At 38.3% G+C, this 19,630-nt stretch overlaps 1 protein-coding gene across 3 annotated transcripts in view; it reads right to left on the bottom strand.

The window, feature by feature from the left end:
- Wwp1 (WW domain containing E3 ubiquitin protein ligase 1) overlaps positions 1–19,630 on the bottom strand; it is a 96,834-nt gene that overhangs the window by 19,379 nt on the left and 57,825 nt on the right. For all 3 annotated transcript variants that reach the window (XM_032905398.1, XM_032905412.1, XM_032905406.1), the window contains 9 exons: positions 15,174–15,269; positions 13,801–13,975; positions 11,627–11,681; positions 11,461–11,545; positions 11,218–11,346; positions 9,941–10,016; positions 9,736–9,807; positions 6,352–6,440; positions 2,126–2,285 (listed from right to left, as the gene is read on the bottom strand). In XM_032905398.1, the coding sequence (XP_032761289.1) occupies positions 2,126–2,285; positions 6,352–6,440; positions 9,736–9,807; positions 9,941–10,016; positions 11,218–11,346; positions 11,461–11,545; positions 11,627–11,681; positions 13,801–13,975; positions 15,174–15,269 (937 nt within the window). The remainder of the gene's footprint in view (positions 1–2,125; positions 2,286–6,351; positions 6,441–9,735; positions 9,808–9,940; positions 10,017–11,217; positions 11,347–11,460; positions 11,546–11,626; positions 11,682–13,800; positions 13,976–15,173; positions 15,270–19,630) is intronic.

Genomic DNA, 19,630 nt, shown 5'->3' with positions numbered 1-19,630 from the left:
CTGTGCCAGCATTCATAAACGTTTTTTACCTTGCTAAATGGCTGCTGCCAGACCTATCAGTAACACATGAAAGGGCTACGGTATCTACTTTGAAATACCCTTCCTTCTACCATTTTCTTCTGAGAACCACTTACTTGATTTTCTAATCTCAAGTGTTTTTTTTTTTCACTCCTTTTCATTGTCTCAGTTTATAAAAATCTCTTAATTCCTCTGTCCACATTATTCCTTAACACAACCATGAGCGTTTGATATTCTCCATGTACTTTGAATCCCCAAGTGCCCCTGACACATCTCCTTCTCACCAGACTTGGATACCTATCTTTTGTACACCTCCACCGGATACTTATGGGCATCCTGAATGCAGAAGCAACCCAACATTCTTGATTTTCCTTACTGCCAGTATTGGTTCTTGTGGCCAAAGCTCCCCTCTTAGAAAATGGTTATTTCAAACAGATGCACAAGCCATGCATTTTGGTGCCTCACTTTACTCTTTTCTTTCGAGTTTTTTTTTTTCCCCTGGAGCTGGGGACCGAACCCAGGGCCTTGCGCTTGCTAGGCAAGCGCTCTACCGCTGAGCTAAATCCCCAACCCCCCCTCACTTTACTCTTCTGCCTTGCTCCCAATCTACCAGAAAACCTATTTCTTTTAAACTTCAGAATATAGTCTGAATCCAAACCACTTCTCACATCTATTACTACCACACAGATGCAACATCTCTATGAGGTGTCACTATGACCTCTACAAATGGTCTGTGTCTCTGCCTCTGTTTTCTGCTGCCCATAGTAGAGGAATTCTTGTTGGTGTTACTTAGTTCATGACACTCAACTGACCTACTCAAAATCTTACATGAATTCCCTAAAAAGCCCTACGTGATATTTCTCAATCTCATTTCTCACCATATTCTCTCCCATCTTAGTCATTTCTAAACCCTGCAAGCATTGTCTTGCTGTTCCATTGAGTCCAAAGTTTTCTTCTCCAAGGTATCCATGTGACCCAGTCTCTTGCCTTCTTCATATTTCCATTCGTGTTCAGACTTTAGAGGGCTGCTTTAACCACTTATATGAAAAAGCAATGCACAACCCCAACCCCGTGTTACCGAATTTAGATTCCAAGAGTAGAAACTGTACCATTTTGTTGTTATTCTTTAATACCCACTGCCTAGAAATGGGCATGGAATTATTATATACTTTCAACAGATACTTGATAAATGAGTTAATAGATAATGTAGTGTAAAACTTATAGACCCCTGTCAAAAGACAGTTCACAAAGGCAACTGCAAAGCTCTGAAAATCTGAAGACTCTAAGTTAGTGTACTTACTCAGTAACTCAGATTTTCCTTGCATTAAATAACACCGCCCCCTTTTTTCCACATGAAGTAACAAAGCCTTTTATTTTTTCTTAATTTTATTTTCCCGAAATTTAATCCATACATAATGTACTTCTTTAATCATATTCCCATTATCACGTTATCCTCCTCCCTCTCTCAGTGCATTTTTCTTTTCAACAATTCCTCCCTATTTTCATGTCAGTGTGTGTGTGTGTGTGTGTGTGTGTGTGCGCGCGCGCGCGCGTGCGCGCGCACGCACGCACTAGCACATACATCTCATTGTCTTCAATTTGGGTTGCTTGACTGAGCATGGGTAGATTACTGTTTACTTAAGACAGGGAAGTTTACTGATAATGCCCACCACTGAGGAATCTGACACTCCCCCAGCAAGTGTAAATGAGTTATAACTACTCAGGGAGGATATAAAGTCTTTCAAAAGATTTTTATAAAGTACACTTTTTGCACATGTCTGTGTATATGGTATGTACATGTGTATGCAGACCCAAGGCTGGTATTGACTGTCTCCCTAAATTATTCACCACCATATTGAGGAGAGTCTTTTAATCAAACAAACCAATCCTAAAAGTTTTAATTCAGCTAATTTCCCTAGCCAATTTGCTCTGAGTATCAAGTATTGCCTTCTAAGTATTGGAATTACACGCAGGCCACTGGGGATCAGAACTCCAGTCTTTGAGCCTACTTGGCAAGAAACTTACCCACTGAGCCACCTCCCCAGCCCCTAAAACAGTTTTGAAGTAAGCAATATGTAAATAAGATAAATGAAAGTTGGAAACTCACCATTGCAATAAAGCGACCAATAAAACAGAAGTATGAAAGATGATCAGGATTTATAGTTGACGCTGGGTTTATCTGTAAACAATAGTTATTCTTGCCTGCATACTCAAATAAGCAATACATTGGGTTCAAAACTTCATGGGAAAGCAAGAAAAACCATTCTCTATAAAAAAATAAGTCAAGATTACTTTTAGTATTCATATATATGTAGATTTAAAAATGGTCTTAAATAGATCCATAAATAAATAAATGCATGCACGCACACACATACAGAGAGGCACACGCACACCTCTACTCATTTCTTAGCTCTCTTCCATCTCTATTTTATCATCTGGCTTTCCATTCCAAGTCCCGTAATTCTGCTCAGTCAAATGGCAATCTCACTGTTCTTCACATGTATGTGCTTTTCTACACCACAATTTCATTTGGTTATCTTCCTGCACATTTAATTCCACCTATACACATGACACTTTTTTCTGAATTTACAGTTCATTCCAATTTTAGCAAATTTTGAAGCAACATCAAGAGGATGGTATGTATATGCCATTGTGTTTACTGTGTAATATCAATCTGAAAATATATTTTTATGCACATTAACCTCAAAGGTAAAAGCCATGTCGATGTATTTTTAGTATTCTTAACTCTTACAGGCATTCTGTAATATCTACCTAACGAGCTTTTTACTTTGTTTTGGGTTTGTTGTCGGTGATTCTAGGTATAGAAGCCAAGGTTTCCTTCGTGCTAAGTCATGGATAAGGCACTGCACTATTTGTTGGTGACATTATAGCACATAACATTGCTGCTATAGAACGGACAGTGTTTTATCTTGTCTTTTGAGATAAGGTCTTACTCTACTGCTTAGGTTAGTCTGGAATTTGATATGTCGCCTAGGCTGGCTGTGAGTCTATAGCCATCCTGCCTTAGGTTCCTAAGAGGTGGCACATCTGTGTTTAATAGAACAGTTCAAATTGCATAGCAAATGTATTCAAAATGATCCTAAAACTGAAAAGAAGTGAACTCTAAATGTGCTAAGTACTTACTTTTAACCACCTGTTTTACTTCACTTTAATAATTTTTAACACAAAATAAACATGTACAAAATGTCCTACAGTGAGAGTACAAACTCAAATATTTACTGTGATCAATGAGTTCATGGGTCTTTGCCTTGCCATGACCCCATTCCTCATTATGAACCTGCTAATATATATGATAGACTTTAAGGAATGAAAATTTCTAGGCACACTAACCTAATCTTTTTCTTTTTAATGCAGAGGTAGGACTATCTATCATGATGGCTGCATGCTATCTTAACAGACTCACCAGTTGGTGCCAGGAAAGCAGAAATTTGGGTATACTGTTTTTAAAGAAAAGCCTGTATTATTATCATTGTTTGCTTGTTTTTGTTTGTTTGTTTGTTTTCTTGTTTTTTTTAAAGACACTATGTAGCTTTGACTGTCCTGGAACTTACTAGGTAGACCATCCAGCTAGCTTCAAATGAAATCTGTCTGCCTTTGCCTCCTGCATGCTGACATTAAAGCTATCACCACATTTGGTCAAGAAAAGACACGATTTTAATTCTTCATTTCAATCTGGTAACACCATCAAGCAATTTGAAAAACCTGAAGTTATCATGGTTCACCTCTATGGCAATTCATATGTTCTCCTACTTTATTTATATATGGTTGATACAATTTTCCCTGAAACTGCCTGAGTGATACAGAGCACAGTTACAAAACAAAATCAACTAGGAATCAGTATCAACTCATATAACTAAATCAGGTTCAAAACAGTAAGTGAACCAAGTTAGCTTCACTTTGTGGTTGGGCTCAATTAAGACATTTTCCTCAGAAAAGAGAAATAAGTAAATTCTAGTAAGAATGTGTTTACATGTACACACACACACACACACACACACACACACACACACACACACACACGCACGCACACGCACACATTCATGCACACACCCACACGCTAGGAATAAAATTTCCAATTGCTTCAGATCACTTTTATAAAACAGCAAACTGGAGAAAACTGCACTGATCCAAGAGAATGGCTGTTGATGACAAAGCCTGTACCCTAATACCAGCACAAAGAGAAGCTCCTAGCTAGAAGGGGCCAGAAGAATCAACCTTTACCACAGCTCAGCTTCACTCTCTCAAACTACACATATGAGGCTGAAAGAATCATGGACCACACATAGGAGCTAGCAGGGCCTAAGGAAGAAAATGAAGGAAACAGGAAAACAGCAAATGAAGAAAAATCACATGAGAAGCAGCAAAACATAGGGCAATCCTGCAAACAGTGACATGAAGACAGGCTTCAGAGAACCAAACAGGAAAAGCACTGGGATCAGAATGATTAGAGAAAAGGTGACAGACGTGTTGACTGACAAAGGAGATTCCACATACCCATGACTGATGTTCCTGAAGAAAGAAAAGAACAAATAGAACAGAAAAAATATTCAAAGATAAAATAGAAGAAAACTTCCCTGAAATTAAAGTTCTTAATATGTTCCTAAAAAAAAAAAAAAACAACTAAACAATCTGCAATGAAACTAGTGAACTTTAAAGAACAATGTGTGCACTCAAGAGAAGATTTTCTGACAGAGGTTTGGCCTCATATTTCATAGTACTCACATTCAATGCTGAAACAATAGTGAAGCGGTCCCTAAGAATACTGGATAGACAGTGCTGTCCAAGACATTGCTGTCCAGTGAGGTTGTTTATATAGAAAACCAACAAAGAAAACATTCCCTAACATGTAACAATTATAGAAACATATTGCCCAATGAATTCTTAGATAAGCACCTCAATGATGAATCTAACCATCTAATGCAGGAATTGAATAAAAAATTAGAAGAAAATAATGATGCAGAAGAACAGTTTAACTGTTAAAACATAAAACTGGAACCAAATAACTAAGACAAACAATAGTTCAAAAAGAATGTGAATGTTATCAAAACAGACAATGAGGGGAAAAAAAAAATACCACGTTGTCTCACTTCTAAGACGTGTCTTTTCAATGACTGGGCATTTCTGAAACTGAGAAAAACTCAAACTACATACACTATGAATATTTCTTGGATAGTAGTTGAAAACTGTTATAATGTTTTAGATAGAGACTGATGCTAATAAAAACACTGGCAAACCCACAGCAATTATCTACTTCTATCAAGTGTGACCTGGTTCCTGCATTTTGTCAGAAAAATTGAAATTGTGATTGTCTAATTCTGTAAAATTCTATAAAAATCTGAATTCTTAGGAGGTCTTAATGGAATGTTAAATTAAAAAAAAAATGCTGCCAGGTGTGCCAGGCGCCTTTAATACCAACACGCAGGAATCAGAGGCAGATCTCTGTGAGTTCGAGGCCAGCCTGATCTATAGAGCGAGTTCTGGGACAGCCAAGGCTACACAGAGAAATACTGTCTTGAAACAAAACAAAACAAATGCCAAAACAGATTTGTGTGAAGCAGTTAAAGGGGAAAACAAAGAATTTTCACTAGCTACTTCACAAGTATCCAATCTATTCAGTAAATACAAAAAATTTCATTTTCCAAATAAACTCAGATCAGAGCAAGAGCACAAATAAAAGTGACGTGCAACATTGAAAAAACAAAATTAATATATAACCTTCTGTGACTCTGTTAATTATGGTACACTCATATGGGCACACCATACAACCATTTGGTAAAAGCATTAGGATGTACAGAAGAGTAACCCTAATGGTTGGACCCTGTGAGAGCTCAGTGCATAAAGCACTTGCCATGTAGGCAGGAGACCCTGAGTTCTCTCTTCAGCAGACCCTGTGTGCTCTGGTTATGTGGTCATGATGACCCACTTATAATCCCAGTACATGGGATGTGAAGGCAGAAAATACCAGAAAAAGTTGGCTAATCAGACCAGCTCAAATGTTGAATGCTAGATTCAGCAAGACACAATGCCTAAACATATAAAGGTATAAAGGAAGACACCAGATGTCAACCTCAGGCCTCCACACACATGTGCACATATACCCATACACACATGTGTATGCCACACTCATGCAAGTAGACATACACACATACCATACACATTTACCTATGCAAAAGATTGTAATAATGGTTATCCAAAATAACTCTGGTTGCTACTAAAAAGCATAATTTAATACATTCATATATTTTTTAAAAGAATAAATCCATAGCAGATAACAAAATAGATTTATTCCAAAGCAGTACGTTTTAAGTTTACCTTGCAAGGCCACCATAATCGAGGCCTTCTTCTCCTCTAAATATTACATATAATCGCCTCCTCAAGTCATACGGTTTTAATGCCATAATCTAATTAAAGACAAAATAGGAATGTTTATTTTAGACACTTATAGACAATATAAGTTACTTCCAAAATAATTCAATTTGTATTTTCAAAAGTACACATTTCCTCATCTCATATTTAATTCTGCAGTTCATCTGGTTTGTTCTATAAACCAGCTAAAAATGGACAATCCCTCAAGTTTTCCCTTACTCGCTTTCACATAGTTTTCCCCATTCTAGTGTTAAATAGTGGTGTACTTTGAGTGAGTGGTAACCAAGGATAAGTCTATCAACTGGTGCCTGGTAACCTTTTCTCTGTAGCAATACTATACAGTGAAAGTACTTTGGGAGTCCTCCACACCACCATGTACACTACACACCTATCTCTGGAGGATAGAAATCCATCTGCAATCCTTACTCGATGATGTATGTTTATACAACAGCATGTCTTGAAATAAGGTCCAAATACATTCTCATAATCGGTAAGTTTTTATCAATGTTAATCATAAGCATGTTTCACTTGTGGATAAGAATTCATATCTACTACCGTCCATCAGAACCACAGGCAAGTCAGGTCTGGATCCTAAGGCACCTCACTACTAGGCTTCCCTAAAAGGCAGCTATGGTCTCAATCCATATCTGAACCCCATATCTAAACAGATGAGAGAAAAACGAAAGTAACAACTAACATAAATATAGATACACACTTTCTAGAGCAACTCAAATGTAGCTTTGAACAGGCCATTTGTAAAAACAAGCTTAAAACCTTAAGTATCATCTGACTCAGGATTACTCACTCACACAAAAGCAGTTTTGGTAACAGCTACATTGGCTATCTTTTCTAAAGCTTAACAGCTAGTAAAATGAGGCTATGCTATAGATGTCTCTAGGCCTTCAGTATTACCAGTCCATTTAACCTGTTAGAACAACAGCAGCTGCAGCCAGCATTGCACGGCAACTCTAAGGGTGCAGCAGAGGCACTACACATTGGCCATTCATGATCTGTAAGGGACCTAGGTCCTCCTCAACAAGAGGGACAGCATGAATGGTACTGGAAAGTGAGCCAACTACCCAGCGTTAAGGAAGTCAGAGATCTTGGAAGAGAACCTATTACCACTGCTTTACTAAACCAGCCTCATCCCTAACTACACTCTAAATATTTGTCCTTAAACCCACAGATGTGTAGTTCTCATTCCTTATCAAAGGATGGTTCTCTTTGCAACAGACAGCTATGATTGTACTAAACACAAAGAAATACTTGTCTTATAAGAGAATGCAGAAAACAACCAAATATAAGACAATGTAATAAAATTGCATCATTTCCTCCCTCCACACTCTCTCATATACCCCATCTGGCTTCTTTTCAAATTTATGGCCTCTTTTTTCACTAATTTTTGTTACATACGTGTGTGTGTGTGTGTGTGTGTGTGTGTGTATTCTTTTTACATGTTTCTTCTCTATATTTCTTCTGTATAAATTTCTTCTGTATAACGTTACTAGTATGCTTATGTTTTTATGACTGCCCACTTGGTTATAGATAGGCAATATGTCTTATATAATCCTAAAATATAGTTGTAAAGTCCCACTGATACATCTACAAAACAACTCCCATACCTAAGACTCAGAGTACATATCAGAAAAGAGGCAGAAAGATTTTACGAGCCAGAAGATCAGGGAGTTTGGTGAGAGATTGTTACTCCTAAGAATGCTAGAAGCTACCCCCCATGAAGTCTCACAACATGATTACCTAACCATGGATTAAAACAAGAATACTGAGAGACATGCTAAGATGGACAGGGGAAGGTCCCCAAGGTCTCAACCTTATATAAAGAACTAATAATGAATGCTGAAATCAGAAGAAACAATCGTCCAATTGGCTAACACCAAAGAGCAAGCCATAAAAACATATATATTCTAGTAACATTATACAGAAAAAGAGATTATATATTTATGTAATAGGGATATAAATAAATATACATATATGTATGTAACAACAATTGGTGAAAACAGAGGCCATAAATTTGAAAAAAAGCCAGATGGAATATATGGGAGAGTATGTGGGGAAAATCATGTAATTTTATTTTAATTTCCTTGTCTTTTTTCTTTTTTAAAGTTTTAATAAAACTTAATACAAAGTAAAAAAAGAAAAAAAAAGAGATTAGGTTTACAAAACAGGACCCATTATTTCTGAAAATATTTTACTGGCCCCTTGCTACTCTTCCCTTCTAATAATTCAGTGTTTTATATATATAGCTATTTGAAATCACCATGCCTTTCACTAATGCTCTTTCCTGTAGTGTTTTGAAACAATTCACCTTTGCTTTAGATTTATTTTGGGTGAATTCTAACTTTTAAGCTTAGTAATATTTTTTCTTTAGATTTATTTCTTTATTTACATTTCAAATATTATTCCCTTTCCCGGTTTCCTGTCCATACGCTCCCCCTCCCCTCCCCATATGGGCGTTCCCCCCCCACCGACCCCCCTTTACCGCCCCCTAATTTCAGTAATAAAAGAAATAATTAATAATTAATGAAACATTTAATTACAAAGAAAGTTATAGTTATTACACTGGAAGACAGTGAAAGGTCATGAAAAATTCCCCACTTCATTATAAAAAAATGACATTAATGTTTTCAAAAGCATTCTGCACGTGACTCCAGAAAGGCAGCCACGTTACATTCATGTATCATTAAGTATTTCCTGAATGACTGTTCATTAAGAGCGCTATTCTAGGTACTGGACACAGGAGAAGTAAACCAGTAATCCATGCTCTCATGCAGCATTCACTCCAGTAAGGGAGACAGGGAGGAGCAGTCATAAGAATGATGAAGTATCCTAAACGGTTAGAAATATGTCAGGAGCCAGGCAGGGTTATCATTTAAATAGCATGCTCATCGTGACCATAACACAGTGAGACCTAGAGGTCAGATGAACATAGGTCACTAATGGAATACTCAATGCATTACACAATCTACCAATTTGATATGATCTGTTAAAACTTAAGACATCTTGACTATCTAACACCAAATGGCCATCACAGAGATGCTGTGATGAGAAAAGGAAAGAAACAAAAAACTGTCACTAATTGGTCAACAGTCATGACTTACTAGGTTGTGAAATTTATTTTTATTTAGGTATATGAATGGTTTGCCTCCATGTATGCCTCCGGCCTACATAACAGTTTAATATAATTATTAATATAGTCACTCAGGGAATGAGGGTTACTATAAATGTTTAAAGAGTCCAAAACTTTTAACTCTCTTCAGAAATTCAGAATAAGATGAGACAAAAAGTACTGTTTCATTCTGGTAGCTTCCTTACCTGTTGAAAGGAATCTTCAAATAATGTCTGTCGGGACACATTGATCTTTACATGACTGGGTAGTGCATTAGACTAAAAACAAAAACATCGCATCATGTAAGCACAGCATATGTATTATTAACGATCAGACTAATGATTATATGACTAATGATTATATGATTGATGACTAATGATTGTAAAGGAGATTGATTTACCACTGTAGTACCTGGCACAAGTAACGGAAGTGGGCCAGTTTCCACCTAAAGCTGCGCTCATAAGCGATCTGCGGGCCACCTTTAGTTCTAAAGAGACACAAAAGAATACAGCGATAATATCAGTGTGGATCAGAGGACATGACAGCATTACGACGAAGGGAGTTACTGCAGGCAAAACACACAGGTCTGTTTGCTAGGACATTGGTGGCCTGAGTCATGAAGGTTGCCACAGCAGCGGTACATGTGTACAGAGGGAAACCACAATTAGGGCTAGGTTTATCAATAAGCCTTTAGTTTACTGAAGTCCTGAGCTCTACCTCAGACTCCTTAAAAGAACCTTTGATAATACTGAAAGCTGAAGAAGTCAGGGATTCTCGATAAGGGAACCTTGGGGGTGAGGGTGGGAGGTGGGGGTGGGAGGTGGGGGTGGGGGTGGGAGGTGGGGTGTGTCTGTTCCTCGTCTTAAACCTGATCTGTACAAAGACAAAGCAAAGCAAAATTAAATTCCTCAGAGCGAGGTATATGCAGATCATGTGACATAACTGGACAATGAGACAAGAGGCAGATACAAGATGTAGCTCAGAATGCTTCTCCTGCCTAGAAAGTCTTTAACAGATGGGAATAAAGCATTTTCATGCCAGAGTGAACACAAAATTCTGTCCTCTGTTGTCACATTCAGGGGAGATCATTCTGTCCTCTATTGTTCATTCATCCAAGAACATTTACTAAATTCATAGCAGGAGCCTAACATTCTTGTAAACAATGAAAGCATTAGTTGCCAATAACATGGACAAAGTGACAGTTTTGTGTAATATACGCACCAATGAACAAGCAAACTATAAATTGTTCATTTTAAGAGAATAAATGGCTTTCATTTCTTACAGAAAAAAAAGGGCCTTATTGAAAGAAAAAATAAACAGGAAAATAATAATAATCTTTTTCAAAGGTTATTAGAAGATTAAAAAATGAACTAACACATCTAAAATACTTAGAACAATCTTTGGCATGTAGTAACTATTACACACATATATGGTATTGTTAATATACATACATACATTATATATATATATATATATATATATATATATATATATATATATATATATATAAATTAAGAAATGAGATACCACAAATCAATTCTGGAATAATATAGAGCAAAAAGAAGTATAGCTGGGTATTACCTGTGTGTGTTTTCTTGAATGAAAAATAACTTGTTTCTAAGTCTAGGGCTACATTAAAGACTAAACCTGTCTTCACTAACAGTTTTAAAGTTCAGATTTCCACTTACACCGATGACTTCCCATTGCGAGGATCTTTGAATGTTGTTGTTCTTGTGTTATGGTCAACAAAGTACCTGACACCTTCCCGAGTATACCTAATTTCCCAGCCTTCTGGGAGGGGTTCTTCATTTGGTAAGCTAAAAGACAAGAAACACAATCATAAGGTGAGCATGTTTTAGGCCCTTACAGCCCACTCATTCTATCTATACCTCTATCCTGCATGATGATGTAATACTGTAGTATACACATACCCTTGAGTTCTTGGATCTTCCCACTGGGTTGTTTTTGTATTATGATTCACAAAGTAAACTCTGTCTGTTGAATCCACTCTTTTTTCTACAACAAAGTATGACATTTAATAACAATTTGATACCTATATAGCTAATACATATTTTTATCAATGTCATATCAGCTTACCCCAGCCTGGTGGTAAGGGTCCATATGGGTCATTTTCTGCAGCTAACATTGAAGCCTGGTTGAAAAAGAGGTTAGGGACAGAACAAGATAACATTGTTAGCCAGAAATACATTAATATACTGAGCAACTTAACAGCCATATCTTAGAAGTTTTTTAAAAAAATAAATGACAAATATGAATATAGCAAATTCAAGAAACAAAGTTAAAAAATACTATGAAGTAAAAGCAAACATCGGCTAATATCATTATTAATGACTTATGATAAATGACTTGAAATAATGTGTTAATATTTAATTTCCTGGTCCTTCTAAGGGGTAAGAGGAGATGGGTGAAGAGTATATAGAGAAATATGCCATTTAAATGAGATAATACTATTTGCACAAAAAATAGAAAATTATAACTATTCTGCATAATATTTATTCAACGGTAATAAACATACATCTTGATGAATACTGATATTACTGTCACAGACAGTGCTAACTGTACTCATGATCCATCTTCATCTTGCTTCTCTTGATAATCAAATCACTAGTTTTGTTTAAGGTACCAATGTGTCCATGTGGATTAGTACACTGAATCTGGATTAGAAAAGTATCAAGTGGGGTTGGGGATTTAGCTCAGTGGTAGAGCGCTTGCCTAGAAAGCACAAGGCCCTGGGTTCGGTCCCCAGCTCCGGAAAAAAAAAAAAAAAAAAAAAAAAAAAAAAAGAAAAGTATCAAGTGATCAATTCTGGCCAATGAGGTAGACGCAGAAGGTCTTGATGAAGGTATACTTTGCTAAGAAAGTGTGTAAAAGTGTGTGAAAGCTCTCTCCTTTCAGTTTACCCTTCCCTTTCTTGACAGAGACTCTGGAAACCAGACCAAGGGCAGCAGCTCCTTAAAATAGCTGGCAAGATACATGACAATAGATAGTGCAGGTAAGGTATGTGACAACAGGAGGTGCAGTAAGGTGTGTGACAACAGGAGGTGCAGTAAGGTGTGTGACAACAGGAGGTGCAGTAAGGTGTGTGACAACAGGAGGCGCAGGTAAGGTGTGTGACAACAGGAGGCGCAGGTAAGGTGTGTGACAACAGGAGGTGCAGTAAGGTGTGTGACAACAGGAGGTGCAGTAAGGTGTGTGACAACAGGAGGTGCAGTAAGGTGTGTGACAACAGGAGGTGCAGTAAGGTGTGTGACAACAGGAGGTGCAGTAAGGTGTGACAACAGGAGGCGAGGTAAGGTGTGTGACAACAGGAGGCGCCAGGTAAGGTGTGTGACAAACAGGAGGTGTGCAGTAAGGTGTGACAACAGGAGGTGCAGTAAGGTGTGACAACAGGAGGTGCAGTAAGGTGTGTGACAACAGGAGGTGCAGTAAGGTGTGTGACAACAGGAGGTGCAGTAAGGTGTGACAACAGGAGGTGCAGTAAGGTGTGTGACAACAGGAGGTGCAAGGGTGTGTGACAACAGGAGGTGCAGTAAGGTGTGTGACAACAGGAGGTGCAGTAAGGTGTGTGACAACAGGAGGTGCAGTAAGGTGTGTGACAACAGGAGGTGCAGTAAGGTGTGTGACAACAGGAGGTGCAGTAAGGTGTGTGACAACAGGAGGTGCAGTAAGGTGTGTGACAACAGGAGGTGCAGTAAGGTGTGTGACAACAGGAGGTGCAGTAAGGTGTGTGACAACAGGAAGTTCAGGTAAGGTGCATGACAACAAGAGGTTCAGGTAAGGTATGTGGCAATAGGTGGTGCAGGTAAGATCCAGGTAAGAGGATGCCCTAAAAGACAGAACTCAGCTGCCTGATGGCACTAGAAACAAGAGAATGATTAGTTCTTATCCTAGCACTGGGATTCTACTGGTATCTAAACTTGCATCCATTTAAGAGGATAGCAGAAAATTTGACACATACCCAATACATAATTTTCTCGTTTCCAAATTTTCATGCATACAAAATCCTACACAGAACCATAACAGATCTCATAATACAACTTTCCTGTTTACTATACACAGGATGAGCATCCAAATCCAAAATACTCCAAAGCCCACAAATTTCAGGAATGATTATTTATTTATACATACTAGAAATAATATTTAAAATAACCAAAATCAAATACACAAACCCTTGAAATTAGTCTACATATTTTAGAAAGCCACCAAAGAAAGAAAAAGAAGACATTAACACCTCGTAATTTGCTACTTACCGAATAGAGGTATCGTTGGTTGAATTGTTGCATAGCTCCCTGCAATTGATTCCGCTGAGACTGCCACTGTTCAAAATTCCGAACAGACTCCATGGTAGGTCGCTGCCAGGTTGTTGTTCTGGTGTTATGATCCACATAATAAACTCTTCCACGATCATCAACCCTTCTTTCCCAACTACGATAAATAATAAAAACGAAGTAATGAGCAATCGACTGATAACTAAAACATACACGTTTACTTATGCAAGTTCTCTACCTGTTTAGCTACATCCAAGTCTTGGTCTTTTGAGAGAGGGTGAAGCTGTACAGACCACAGTAGTCTTGTGTTCTCCACGGCCCAAATGGGTTTCAACTCATAATTCTCCTGCCTATCCCTCCCAAGTGCTAGGAGTCTGGTTATTTTTTATTGTTAATCACAGCATGCAAGTCTATGAAGCATCTATCTTTCCTAAACAACCTTACTCTTCTATCTCAGACTGACTTACAGCTTGTTTCTTCTTGAGAAACAGCTTTCAGTCCTGTCCACAGAAGAAACATTCACCATTTCAGTTCCATTTCCCAGAGACCTTCAGAGGCCCTACATAGAGCCAAACCTGGGAGCTGCTGGGCCCAAGTGTACCGTGCTGTGCCACACCAGTCTTGTGACTTCAGAGGATCGGAGGCCCTATTCTCCATCTTAACAAGGATTCTACTCAAGCTCCACCTTCTGCTCACTGCTTGTAACTTTGCAACACCTGGGATCTATTAAGCCAGTTTCTGACATTAACTGGGAGTCTTTTCTGGAACCAATTTGGAATTCTTCCAAACTTATTATTAAAAAATGAGGTTCAACAAAAAATATGTGATTCTCCTTAAATAATGATGCACATTATTATATTTCATGAGCTTTAAGGTATGTCTGAGGTAGTAGACTGGTCCAAAATTAAGATCTACAAACTTTGTTACATGTAAGCTCATATCACATCATATCAAAAATTAAAAAATTTTAAATAAGCAAAAGCATACTACATTTGGAATATATTTCCTTCAGTCTTCAACACTCTAGTGCCTGGCTCTTCAGATCACTGAAAAAATTATTTTTTAAGAAAGGCTCAGAATTTGTTCCTATTGAAAACTTATCACTGAAAAACATAGATGTGGTGTTTCAATACAGCACATCCTAAGACTCATTTTAAATAAGCAAGTTTACTATGTTACTGTCATGCATTTAATCCATAGATTGAGAACCATAATATAAAATCTATTTCACTAAAACCACTATCCAAGAATGATAAGGAGATTATTTTAAAATTATTCATGATAGCATATCAAATAAATTTAAAATTCACACATAATAAAACTATAACTAAAGACACATCAGAATGCTACATCACCCTGGGGGCAAAGGTTGTGGTCTTTCCCATGTAGTAGTTCGAGTATTGTGATCCACATAATAGGTCCTACCATGAGGATCTTTTCTCTGTTCCCACCTGCAATAAAAGTGCAAAATAGAAATAAAAAAACCAAAGATTAGGACCTCAGAAAATGTTCTAGAATTGGGAACATTACAAGCAGGCTTTAAGGCCCAGACATATATAATACAAACACACACACACACACACATACACACACACACACACACACACACACACACACACACACACACACACACGAAAACTATATAAAGGTGTTTTGATTTCTTAATTATTGTTTATTTATAACAGAACTGGAAACTAAATAATGTAGTTAAGAAAGAAAGCATAGACTAGTTAATTTTTTTATTTACCAATTTATACTCTTCCAAATTAGCAGAAAAGAAAAACAATCAAGAGTTAAAGAACTGCAGCATAGAACAAGCCTGAGTCACTAAATGCTGTAAGCAATATCCAGTTAAACATCTTAAAGATTTTTAGCATACGCACCCTTAAAGACATGTTCCTGACAGTTCCGCCATTTTCGTGCACACAGGGCTGTGCTGTGCACATCTATTCTACTCTTCATTTTGGTAGTCCTTTCGATGAACATCACTAATTTGTCTTTTCCCAAAAGCCTCTCAATCTCTTGTTTCCCCTACTTTGATTTTCTTTTATTAGTTCCCCATTTCTTCTCTGAACTTTTCTCAATATGATATATGGGTGTTTGTGTGGGACCTTTACAAAAAGGTATAAGCGTAATCCTAATAGCTAGCTTTCACAGTGCTTGTGAGTGTTAAACAGGCTGCTTAAAGAGAAAAGACATTGACAGTCTTAGCCAGCGCTGGACCCTGCATGCTACAATACTGACCTGCCAGGCAAAATGTGCCCACTGGTCAGTGATTTGACTGGTAATCAGCGTGATTGGATTTGAGGCTTGTTCCACTGGAGAGCTGGTGCTCTAAACCTGGCCAAAATCCAGGGCTAAGATAGTTACAGGCCCTACGGGAGAACCCATTGATGCTGTTTGTGAAAGGGTTGTGTTGTCCACTAACATTTATGTTGCACTCCTGTGTTTGTGCTGATCTCAACTTCGGTCAGAAAAGCTTCTTAATGCAGAGGTTAACTGTTAAGGCAGAGCCTTCTAAGTGCTCAAAGCCCTCAGAATAAGTGACTGCGACTGCTCAATTATGTATATACAGACATTTCTGTCACAGCCCACCCCAACGCCCTGTTAAGGCTTGGGGAACATTATGGAAGAGGGCATGGAAAGAATGTAGATCCAGAGAGTGGGGAGGAATGCTGTGACGAGTTGTCCCCTGGACAAGGCATGGCTGTTGCACTCATAAACTCAAGTGGCAAAGCTACCTGCTCTATAGCTGTACAAGATCAAGCCACTTAAGACTTTAACATCGAATGAAAAGGAGTTTCCAAGGTCCCCCCCCCCCCAGCTCGAGAGCTACCAACAATTGATAGTAAACTGAGAGTCACCTGTTGGGGCACAAGAACTAGTGGGTTCCCCCTGCCTCGGTGAATGCACCATGTGCTTGTGAACAGCATTAACTGAGCTCAGCAGAGTTATGGGGTAAAAAGAGGACACAAAGTTAGGAGCAAGCTGTACTACAGGGATCGGGTCTCATGAGTCTCAAGGGTGGCAGGCTGCCAGGCTTGGTGGCAGTTATCTCTGAAGTCCTAGTGTAGCATCTTCTATACTAACTGTTTTGTTTCTTTTCACACTACAAGGTTTTGTAGATATTAATGAGTAGGATTCTAAAACAGGGCTAATGGGTTATAGTATTAATTGAATGTTGATATAAACTGTATTATAGCTTTGTTAATAAACATAGTATTTACAGTCTTTTGGTAGGCAGGGGCAGGGTATCTTGAATAGAAGTCACTTTCAATTCCATGGGTAGATAGGTAAAATTCCTAGTTCTCAGGATAGGACTTCTCTGAAGAAGACAAGAAGCATGTTTGAAAGAGTTCTATTGAGCCTCTCATCAGCCAGTTTTATATATATATATATATATATATATATATATATATATATATATATATGAATTATTAATGTAACAGTCTGCTCACCCTGCCCTATCACTCTTTTTTGTCTTAAAGATTGCATTATTTATTCAAATGTATGTTGTTTGTGTTTATGTACATATATGTGCACATGTGTGCCAGTACCCAAAGTGACCAGAAGAATATGCTCATGACCTGAAGCTGGAGTTATATAGGCGGTTGGGAGATCCTTGATATGGGTGCTGGAAACTAAACTTGGTCCTCTGGAAGAACACAAGTGCTCATAACCTCTGAACTACCTCTTCAACCCCTCTGTCCCCCCAAATCATTTTTTAAACATTTATTTGTTTATTTGTATGTGTGCGTATGCAGATATGTATGTGTGGCTTTACCCACTATGCTATCTTTCTCTCCCAGTCCTTTCTCATGGGTATAGGGTACATGAGAGTAGACTATCAGTGTGAGTGACGTAAACAAAGCCAAGGCATTCTTCATTCCCCTACTCTATCTCTAGTAACTTCTTTTCCATTGCTGAACACCCACTCTGGTCACCAGCTGCAGAGTTCCCTGTGGGCAACTCTCAGGTTCTGTTGTAGAATCTTACCCCAAAAATGACAGCTCAACAAGTTACCTCCTCTTGGAGCAGCTGACAGGGGAGGACAAAAGAGCACAGTAGGATCTAGGATTCTCTGGGCCATTAGTGAACCCAGCCAGGAGCTTTCTGACCTGAGAATGTCATCTGAAAGGGGCAAAGAGGGTACCTGATAGCCAACATGCCCATAATATGCAGTGTTCTACCCGAGGAGAAGGCTTGAGGCAGGTAGGCATTTTATCTTTTTTTAAGACAGTAACTGAATAATATTCTTAATTTTGCCTCCTGGGCCAGAAATCTGAAACAATTTTCTACTGAGCACTTTATTAGTTTGCCCCTGATGCAATACATTGATATAGAAAATTGTAAAGAAAACATTCAAATGTAGTTTTCCCTGTTTTGTGTTCCAAACAATTTAGCTTATTAGCTTCCAGGTTTCAAAAGCTCACATCAGCATCACATCAATTAGCAAGATGAACTACATTGAGAACACTTATTAATTTCAGACCTTCTGGTTGTTCTTTCTCTCTTCTCTAAAACAGTAATGCCCCTTTTCTGCCTCTCCTTCTTCAGACAGAGAGAGGCACAGCCCACATTACTAATACACTCTATCCTCATCTTGGGAAGCTAAGGCAGGTGGCCTTGTGTTTGAGGTCAACTTTGGTGACATGATGAGTAAATTACAAAGATAGGAGACAAAAGACAAAGCTTTCTGAAGGAGAGAAGGGTAGTGTCTGCACGAAATACAAGAGGACTGTGCAGAAAGCAGCAAACCAAGTTCAGAGCAAGTTCTTCCCCACATGTAAAGGTACAAAAACTAAAACGATAAGATCTACTAGAGAAGCACAGGCAGATAGACCACAGTCTGAAACCACAATTACATAGTGGTGAAACCAGATGAGCCAGCAAAAACCTGAGAGAAACACAGCTTCAAAAGCAAGAAAATCAGAACATAATTCTGAGATGAGCAATCAAACAAGTAAGATACACCAGAGCCCTCTAGGGTAGTTGCAAAGGCTACAAGTCAACATTCTAATTACTGTAGGCGGTATTAAACAGTGCTGGTTTCCAGTGAACTGTTTAGGCATGGCTAGGAGTTGTGGCCTTGTGGGAGCAGGTGTGACATGGGTGGTGGACTTCCAGGTTTCAAAAGCTCACATCAGAGGCAGACTCATTCCTTTTCTGCCCGTTGCCTGTGTATCACATGTGAGCTCTCGGCTATTGCTCCAGGACAGTATCTACCTACAGCCATGCTCCCCAATGTGATGGCCATATACCAACCCGTGGAAACTGTAAGGAAGCCCCCAATTGAATCTTTCTTTTGTAAGTTGCCTTGGTCGTGGTGTTTGTTCACACTAAGAAAAGTGTCATATTTTTGTCCTAGCACTTTCAAACTATATTGTTCATACATGGTATCAAGTCTAAGCTAGTGTCTTAAAGGTAGACAAAATGAATCAATAGTTAAGATAGTAACATCGGTAACAAAAAGTATATATAAGGAGCAAGAGATATTTAAATAAAGATGAAGAATCATTCTTTGAAGAAAAGCATTGGGAATTAAAATATTCATACAAAGAAACTTAAAGATTAGGGAAACCAAGATTAAAACAATCCAGGCTTGTAAGAGAGTCCTTTGGAGACTGTCCCCTGCATTCACTGGCACCAGGAATGGATGGCTAGCTGCCATCAGGGATGCAGATCACACAGAGAGCTAGAGAACCGGGGTAAGGAGAAGTGTGTCATGGTCACTACTGTAGAAAATGAAAATGAAATCAAAAGGTCTTGCAGATTCACATCTGGTTTGTCATTTCATACAATATACATTTCA

Source organism: Rattus rattus, chromosome 1 (genome assembly GCF_011064425.1).
Source record: "Rattus rattus isolate New Zealand chromosome 1, Rrattus_CSIRO_v1, whole genome shotgun sequence".
NCBI classification, from domain to species: domain Eukaryota; kingdom Metazoa; phylum Chordata; class Mammalia; order Rodentia; family Muridae; genus Rattus; species Rattus rattus.
This window is presented reverse-complemented; position numbering and strand designations above follow the sequence as displayed.